Genomic DNA, 9,456 nt, shown 5'->3' with positions numbered 1-9,456 from the left:
TGCGCTGCTGGGGCAGGGATGCGCTGCTGGGGCAGGGATGCGCTGCTGGGGCAGGCAGGATGCACTGCTGGGGCAGGGATGAGCTGCTGGGGCAGGCAGGATGCACTGCTGGGGCAGGCAGGGATGCGCCGCTGGGGCAGGGATGCACTGCTGGGGCAGGGATGCGCTGCTGGGGCAGGGATGAGCTGCTGGGGCAGGGATGCGCTGCTGGGGCAGGGATACACTGCTGGGGCAGGGATGCGCTGCTGGGGCAGGCAGGATGCACTGCTGGGGCAGGGATGCACTGCTGGGGCAGGCAGGATGCACTGCTGGGGCAGGGATGCGCTGCTGGGGCAGGCAGGGATGCGCTGCTGGGTCAAGGATGCACTGCTGGGGCAGGGATGCACTGCTGGGGCAGGGATGCCCTGCTGGGGCAGGCAGGATGCACTGCTGGGGCAGGGATGCGCTGCTGGGGCAGGCAGGGATGCGCTGCTGGGTCAAGGATGCACTGCTGGGGCAGGGATGCGCCGCTGGGGCAGGCAGGAATGCGCTGCTGGGGCAGGCAGGATGCACTGCTGGGGCAGGGATGCGCTGCTGGGGCAGGGATGCACTGCTGGGGCAGGGATGCGCCGCTGGGACAGGGATGCGCTGCTGGGGCAGGGATGCGCCGCTGGGACAGGGATGCACTGCTGGGGCAGGGATGCACTGCTGGGGCAGGCAGGGATGCACTGCTGGGGCAGGGATGCGCCGCTGGGGCAGGGATGCGCTGCTGGGGCAGGGATGCACTGCCGGGGCAGGAGCGCCGTGCCCGCCTCGGGCAGCTCCGTCAGTGCCGCTCTGCGCTCCCACAGGCTCCGCCTGCCCAGGCACCGTCCCAGCCCTTTCACACACAGAACCGCCCTGGCTGGGCTGCTGGGATGATGGACCTGTGAGCTGTTCTATTCCCCAAGATTTCCTGCTGGGGCAGGTGGGCTGCTGTGCTTCTCCCCCATCCTCTCCCAGCGAGGCTGGAGATGCAGTGCCAGTACTTGTGCTCTGTTGGTCGGGTTTAGCCCCAGGAAAGGGAGGCTCTGTCTTTTTGCACGGGACTCCCGTGCCACTGGGAGGCAGGACACACCTCCAGCTGCAGCAGGTCTCAGAAAACATCCACACACCTGCTGCTGATGGATTTTCCAGAACAAAATGTTGTGGTAAGCTAAAAAAAAATCATTGTACTAGAGTAGCAATGAGTCCTTTTCAATTTTTTCATCTCACTAACCTCAGGGGAGCAAGAAGGGTTTGGCAAGTGAGACAGCTACAAAAACTGTTCAGCAGTGGTGGTGGCTGTGCAGGTGCTGTTTCCTGCTGGTGGCAGTTTTCACACTGTCCCTTCCCAGCCCTCAGTGCAGCCCTTCCCCAGGGAAGCTGCTGCCTGTCACCGTGCTGGGCAGGGCCAGAACAAAGAGCTGGGCTCCCACTTTGGATGAAGATGCTCCACAAGGTGTCTGGGTTTTGTTCGCAGGTTTTCTGCTGCAGTACTATTTACTATGCAGTTTGTACAGTCCACTGAGATGGAACACATCCACCAGCAGCCACACAGAGATATTGCTATGGAGCTTCAAGCAGAGAGCTTTGGGTATGTCTGAGGCTGAAAACAATTTTACGTGGGTCCATATCCTTCCAAGGACAAGTGCTAAAGCATCTCAGGTGTGAGAAATTGCCCCTTCTGTTAAAGCTGAGGTGTTTTACAGCAAAGCCCACACAGTTATAGGTGTCTGCAGTAGGCTGGGGCAGGCACACTGAAGAGATGCTCACCAAAATCTGCAGCCTGCAAGCATGCCATGGCTGAGAGGCACCCAGCATGCTTCCCTCTGTGGCACAGAGAGCAGCAGCATCCAGGAGCTGGCAGGGTTAGCACACGTCTTGCACCTCACTGAATTTACAAAAAACAGGGTTGGGTGCATGGAGCTCCTTCTGTTTTCAGGGAATACACTGGTCAGCCCAGTGGCAAAGGCAGCTTTGCCAGGTTATGATTGTCTGGAGCTTCCAAGTCATCTGGCCCTTTCAGCAGGGGCAGCTGTACAAGGTTACAAGATAAAAGGCATTTCCTCAGATGCTTCTGATGCATTAAAAGGCCTGTGCCTGCTCCAGTCTGGTTCCAGAGGAGCAGCAGGCATGGGATGAGAGGAGCAGATGTCTGCAGCTACAGCTGGGGTAAGTTAATTGCTGAGCTGGTAAGTGTCCCCTGCCCAGCCAAACCTGCCAGCTGCAGGGTCAGCAGCAATATTATAATTACACGTGGGTGCTGTCACTGCTCCAGTGTCTGATCTGCTTGCTGGAGAAATAGACCCATAATGCTCCCTACATGTTATCCCCAGTACAGGAGCACCTATTCTGTTATTTCAGCCTGGGTCCAAGCCCATGAAAAATGCATGGGTGCTGTGAGCTTCATCTGCAGCCTGAGAACCCACATTTCACCTCTCTGCCCACAGCCTGAGCCATGCAGAGCCCTCTGGGGAGCTCCCAGGAGGTGACAGCAGGGCTGATGCTGGGCAGCAGCACCTCCCCATACACCCACAGCCCTTCTGACACCTCGGGAAAAACAAAGACTGAGTCATCTCATGTTTGTAGCATCTCTCAACAGTTTTTCTTTCTTCCCCCAGCCTCTAGCAGCAGAGTAGGGAAATGCATACAGATGAAATGGGGTTTTTTTCCTCTATTATTCCTGAGTCACTGTTGAGGTATTGGGAAGTGAAGGGCTTCAAAGCAAAAGGTGTGCTAAATTATGTCCCTGGTGATTTGCTGGCATTCTCGGTTCTGTATTTTGAAGTAGGATTTTGGGGAGTGGGAAGACTGCTCCACGGGTTTTTGCATCTTACTGACAGAAGAAAGATAGCTTTAGGGACTAGGTGATGAGAGAAATACAGGGGATTGTGTTTCTCTTGCTAATGCAAGAATCATGCCTGGTCTGTCTCTCCTTACACTCCTGGGTGCTGGTGCCAGAGCTCCACTCCAGAGAGTGGAGCAGAGGAGGTGCCCAGAGAAGGCCCAGGCTCTGCTGCAGCCTTCCAGGAGTGCTTTGGTGTTCCTGCTTGTCCATCGCAGCTGCTGGCATGTGTTGTTAATAGCAGGCTTCTTGCACTGTATCAGCTTTCACTTAGAAGTTGAATTTTCCCGAGAGAAATTGCCAACTCTGGAATTGGAATTGCAGATACACTAAGCAAAAAAGTGTAAATCACGCCGTGTTAGGGAAGAGATGAATTGCTGCCCAGCAAAGGGTGACTCTCTCCGTGCCAGCAGGTGATCGCTGGCCATTTTGGGCAAACCAAAGGAAATGGGCTCCGCTCTCCTCAGCGTGCGGAGAAGCGCAAGAGGCAGGCGCGGGTTCCCCGGGGCAGCGGTGCCGCTGACAGTGATTTGTGCGGCGGGGAGAGGCCGCTCCGCTCTGAAACGCGAGCCCGGATGAATAAATCATGGCCCTCTCTCGGCACCTCGCTCCGGGATCGGGGCCGGGAGGGGCTCCCGGTGCCCGGGGGATTTAAGGGCAGGGCGAGCCCGCGGGAGCAGCAGCGGCTCCGAGGGCAGCGCAGCATGGAGGGGAACGCGCACCTCCTGCAGCTCATCCGCAAGATGCGCTCCCAAATCAACAAGCTGGAGAGGGAAAACAGGGCGCTGCAGGGAGAGCTGCGGGGCTGCGGGCGGGCAGCGGGGAGCGGCGCCGCGGGCGGAGGGCAGCGCGCCCGCGGGGCCGGGGCACCGGCGGCATCCCCGGCATCCCCGGCAGCTCCAGCATCCCCGGCAGCTCCAGCATCCCCGGCAGCCCCAGCATCCCCGGCAGCTCCAGCATCCCCGGCAGCTCCAGCATCCCCGGCAGCTCCAGCATCCCCGGCAGCTCCAGCATCCCCAGCATCCCTGCCGGGACGCGCCGCGGAGCACACAGGTACCGGCTGCGAGGGGGGCTGCCCTGGCACAGCCCGTGCAGCGTGTGCCAGCCCGCAGGGAAGGGGAAGGAGTGCCAGCTGCCTTCTGGTTAACTCCATGGAAGTGCCCTGGCCTCATTTCTGTGCTCACGCCAAACCCACAGCACTGCATGTCTTGCTCTGTGGGCTTTTCAGGGTGCATCCCCCACGGCTGAGCTCTGTGGAGTATTTTAATGCTGCTAAAACAAAGGGTTCAACTCAAAGAGTTCAGTTTGCTTCAGCAGAATTTGACTTTCTGCTTTGGTTTTTTGCAGGCATGGATTCTCCTCTACATGCCTGTCCCATCTCTGTTCCAGGCAGAAAAGGGCCAAGGCTCATAATCATGCCACAACCCATCCTGCCTTAGTCAAAGATGAGAAAAATGCTATAAAAAATAACGGGTTGGCTGCATACATCACGACAGATGTGCAGTTTATTTTTGCAGACAATGCAGTTTGTTCTTGTTGAGGCAGAGAGGGGTCAATATAAAGGAATACGTTCTCTTTGCAATTTTATCAGAGGAGAAAAATGGAAATATTCCTCAGTTGGAGAAGTCTGTTTGGGACTTCTGGAGGGATTTATGAAGTAGGAATCAGAGCAAAATGTGGCTTGGTGAGAAGTATTGGAGAAATGGCCCCACAAGTTTTCATGGAGACAAATCTGTGTGGAGGAACAAGATGAGAGGCTGACCAGCAGGAGTGATTTTCATGCAGCCAGAGGGGTGCTGTGATGGAATAGTGGTTGTTGCCAATCTCACTGACCCAGTGGCCAGGTTACCAGCCTGAAGGCCTCAGGCAGGAGCTGCTGGTGGCTGGGGATGTCATCACTTTGGGAACAGCTCCATGGTCTTTCAGCAAGGGGGAAGCTGTGGAAAGTGCTTTCTAACCCTGTGGCACTTCCTCTCCCGCTGCTTTCTAGGGCAAAGGGTAGGACCTAAAGGGGCTGCCTGGCCTCCTCTGCCTCTCAGCTTCAGCACACCTCATGTTTTTGAGTCTCAAAAAAGTGATTAAAAATAGAATGGTAGATTTGGGGTTGGAAGGGACCTTAAATATCATCTACTACAAACACCCCTGCTATTAGCAAGGATACCTTCCACTAGACCAGATTGCTCAAAGGCTCGTCCATCCTGGCCTTGAACACTTCCAGGGATGAGGCATCCACAGCTTCTCTGGGCAACCTGTGCCACTACCTCACCTCCTAAAATCTCATGTCCCCTCTTTTAGCTGAAAACTGTTCCCCCTTATTCTAGCACTATCTGCCCATGTAAAAATTTACTCTCCAAAAATACACTGAGGATATCTGAACTGTCATTATTATAATTAATAGTAGTATTATTAGTGTTAGTATTGTTTTTATCTCTGTTTTTTTCTCTGCTCCTCAGACACTGCCATGACTGTGAGACGCTACCCCACCGTCTCCCCAGCTCCTGCTCCTTCCAGCACAAGGTCCCACTGGGCTGGCAGGAAGCCTCCAAGCTCTGGGCTCCTGGAGGTGCCAGGCAGAACCCAGCCACCAGCCCCTCCTGCTGCAGCACAGCTCAGCAGGGAAGAGGAGAAAGGGCTTGAAAAATCACCAGCCAGTTGTCTCTCCTACAGCCACTCCAGCAACGTGAAGCTGTTTCAGGAGCACGTCTATAAGTGCCAGTAGGTTTGGTTTGCCTTCACAGCACCTCCTGCCTGGGCTGGTCACAGGTTTCACCTAATAAGATATATGAACTTTGCTCTGGCTTTTAATATGTTATCAGCAAAACAGTTGTTTGAATGTATATGGGCCTTGAGCAGACTGGAGACCCCTTTTGAGGAAGTTGTGCTCCTCCCTGCACTGCATGAGGTTTGGCAGTGGTAGCTGGTTAAATTTGTTATAGAAAGGAGAGGCAGAGTGAAGGGGCCTGAAATTTTTGCTCTGTTAAAGCCAGGCAGAGTTTTGCAGATTGATGTGATGTTCTGACAAGCTAAGCTTGAAAGTGATTTTTAAACTTTGAACAAAAAGCATTGAAATACCAAGGAACTCTGCACTATGCCTTTAGAAGTGTGATTACTGTGGCTCATGGATTTAGATGTATTGTATCATATTTCCCCTGTAACTGAAGCATTACAAGCTAATGCTTTCAGCATTGAAAAAGTAGTCTGAGGACAGCTTCTAAATTAAGTGAAATGGCTGCTGGACCAGCCCTGAGTGTCTCTGCTCATTGATGAGAAGCTTTCCAGCACAGGACAACAACCACAGGTGGAACCAACAGGAATGAGACTGTGATATATGATAGCCCAGCCACATCCTGCTGCTGATATATCCACCTTGGGAATTCATGCTGATTCCTGGGTTCACCCCAGTCATGCTGTGCTCCGAAGGACAATCACCCAAATGCCCTCAAAGCGTGTGTTTGGGCAGGGAGAAGTCCAAGGCTCTGCCTGCCCATGCACGTCCTGGGACAGGACTCCAGTGGCCACCCCGGGGCTGATACTCGCTGGGGGTTGTGTCACCTGTGTGGAGGTAACTGTGCATGGCACATCACAGCAGCTTTTCTTCTGTCCCCCTAAATCCTCAGAGCAGAGCAGTGCCAGCCCCTTGCACTCCCTGTGCAAAGCTGCTTTGGGGCCCAGCTCCTCTCTGAGAGGCTGCAGAGGGCAACAAGGTCAGGCATGGAGGCACCTGGGTTTCTGTGTAAGGGCGTTTCAGGGTCAGACTTTTACAGCAGTTAGACACCTAAATTTAGTCCGTGGCAGGGAACTCGTATCGTTTTGCCAAGCACCATGACCCCGTGGCTCTGATCTCTGCTCACACCCCACAGGCCCCAGGGACACTGGGGTTTCCTGGAGCCCATGGACACCTCGGGCTTTGCCTGGAGCCAGCTCACGTGGAGGGCGTGCGAGGCAGCGAACCTCCAGCAGGCAGGGATGGCAATGGCAGATACTGCTGCTTGCTCACGAGGGGAAAGAGCTTTGAAAGCAATCAGAGTAGCTGCACAGATCTGTTGCGTGGAGTGCCCGGGGACCTGCCGGGTGCCCCGTGGCCGAACGCAGCAATGATGATTTTATCGTGGCAAGCTGAACCGTGACTCACGTCCCTCACTGCTCCAGCAGAAGTGGCTGTGGAAGGAGCTTTGCACCTCACCCCCTCGGTAGGCTGGTTGATACCCTGAACACAAAGCTTTGTGTTTCTTACACCAAAAAAAACATTTAGTATCTTTTATGGTCTTAATGGTGGATTCTTCCATTATATACTCAATGTCTGACACAGACATCAATCTTAGCTTTTCACCAGTAAGACAATTTCTAGCAATTAGTTCAGCAAGCTTATTAAGCTTCATTTTTTACAAGGATGACATTTTTGCTTTCCAGCATGCTGCTTCATGTCATGTTTCCCTATTCTTAGTTTATTGTAGCTTCCTCACATTTTGCTCCAAAGCTATAATCCTGTATGTGATATGAATATTTTTTGCTTTAAAATTAACTCTGTAGAAGTATCACCTTGAATTTATATAGAATGCCACTGCACCCAAGTAATAAAAAACCAGCACAACTAACAAATCATCTCTAATTTGCATGTCTAAAATATTGTAATTAATATATGCTAAAGTATTATTTCTACCAAGGGATTCCCACTGTGTTTGGTAAATGAAAAAAAAAAAAATACACGATAAGAGAGGCTGAGAACTCATTTCAGGACTATGATGTTAAAATTACTGAAAGGTCTCTGTGGGTGCACATGCACCCCCAGGGTTCTGTGCACACACAGCGTTGTACACACAGGTTAGGCACTGATAGGGAGAGGTGAGGCTCAATGGAAAAAGCACCATGCTTGGTCCTTTGGGAGGGCCATGTGAATGGTGTGAAATCCTGCCTCCACTATCATACAAAAATTTACTTTTTCCTTGCTGGCTCAGGTTGGTATTTTGGTGGTTTTTTGGGTTTTTGTTTTGTTTTGTTTTGTTGTTTTGGTTTTTTTTGTTTGGTTTTTTTTTTTTTTTTTTTACTTTCTCTGAATGTTTTATACATTTGTAATCCTCATAATGATTTCTCATTTTTTTTCCAGGGGTAAAGTGAAGGCTGTGAGTTTCCTCTTACCAACAGATATGTCATCATTTGCTGAAAAGCAAGGTTCTCTCAAAAGCCCACAAAATCAGAGCACAAAACATCTGATGACCATCACTGAAAAGGATATGTGAGCTGGTGAATTTTTAAAGGCCCATTGACTCCCGAGATAAATTGGCCTTAAATGATAGCTGTGTGTCAGGTTCCTCTGCTGCAAAACGTTTTGGCAGGATGCCCACAGAGCATCACCCAGCCATGTTTTGGGTCACTGGCCTGATGTTCAGCATGGAAATGGAAGCCACAACAGAGCCAGCTGGAAGCCCAGGCACTGTGATGAAACCACACAAAGCAAAGGTGCCTCCACCAAGTCCTTCTGTGCAATGTGCCCAAGGACCCCTCACCTCAGGACTGTGCACAGGGTGCTGAAGCTGGGTTTGGTGTGTTTGTCACAAAAAGCAGAAACTGTGGCATCACTTGTGTTTGCTGATTCCCGTGACAGAAAGGTGTCTGATGCAAATGACAAAATAAGAGCTATCTAAGAGCCTGTGGGGTTTTCTCTGTAGGTAAAACTTTCAAGCTTCACTAATACAGCAAAGTTAAGGAGATATTACAGAGTCAGTCAATGTTGCCTGAATTTCTGCAAAGCTTGGCAGAAACCCTTTTGGGGTTCCCTTCTAACAGAGCACAGGGGAGAGTAAGTACTTATTGGTATGAAAATGTGGCTTCAAATCTGCTTCTCACATGGTGTGCACATCCTGCTGGAGACTAAAGGCTGGACACCAAGTCAAAATAGGAAGAACTGTGAATATCAGAATTTTTTAGGAATGGCTTCTCAGCACAGCTCAGACCAAAAATCATTAGCAGAAATTCAGCAAGCAAGTACAATATAACTGTGAGATAGAACTACAGACAGCTTGTAAAAAATGAGCAGTGCTTGTTAGTCTAATCATATAAGTGAAGATAACATTCCATGTGTTTATTTTGATTACAGCTATTTATGGAATCAAAATACTGCACACTGCTATTTCTTTCTGTACAGGAAGCACTGATGATTAAATATTGTATAAAGAATACATGAATAGTAGATGTTTGTACAGATAACTTCAAGGAAGATTTTAATCTCGTTGTCTACTCTTAAAGTCTTGAGTTTTCTAAGGTGGAAGCAGAGACGTAGTAGAAGAAAAACCCCTCTGAATTTTCCATGATGTTGTGTACTTCTATGAGATGGTGTGGGTTTTTTTCATTTTGAATTTCACCATAGTTTTTTATATTCAAGTGCAGTTTTAATGTATTCTCACCATTGAAGTAATAATTTCAATTTCACTGCTATTTTATTTGTGTATTTTTATGTTCAGCCTGGATCTATATAGAATTGCATTGTTATGTCAGAAGTAATGAATTAATGCAAATGAGGTTCCAGTATGGAAAGTTTACTAAAGAGCCCATTTTAGAAGGCTTTACAGAGAAGGTTTTATTAATGTTTTAAGGAAAGCTTCATTTGTGGGAAT

The 9,456-nt window shown here is 50.6% G+C and overlaps 1 protein-coding gene across 2 annotated transcripts; it reads left to right on the top strand.

Moving 5' to 3' along the window:
• Positions 1-594: 594 nt before the first annotated feature.
• Positions 595-9,059, top strand: CCDC195 (coiled-coil domain containing 195). Of its 2 annotated transcripts, XM_085587673.1 has the most exons (4): positions 595-1,169; positions 1,481-1,594; positions 5,299-5,560; positions 7,950-9,059. In XM_085587673.1, the coding sequence occupies exons 1-4, from the start codon at positions 623-625 to the stop codon at positions 8,080-8,082; spliced, it is 1,056 nt and encodes a 351-aa protein (XP_085443799.1). In that variant the 5' UTR covers positions 595-622; the 3' UTR covers positions 8,083-9,059. The 2 variants fall into 2 exon arrangements, with proteins under 2 accessions (XP_085443799.1, XP_085443800.1); XM_085587674.1 differs by having other exon boundaries at positions 1,037-3,898.
• The last annotated feature ends 397 nt before the right edge of the window (positions 9,060-9,456 follow it).

Source organism: Lonchura striata, chromosome 9 (assembly GCF_050655825.1).
Source record: "Lonchura striata isolate lonStrDom1 chromosome 9, ASM5065582v1, whole genome shotgun sequence".
NCBI lineage: Eukaryota > Metazoa > Chordata > Aves > Passeriformes > Estrildidae > Lonchura > Lonchura striata.
This window is presented reverse-complemented; position numbering and strand designations above follow the sequence as displayed.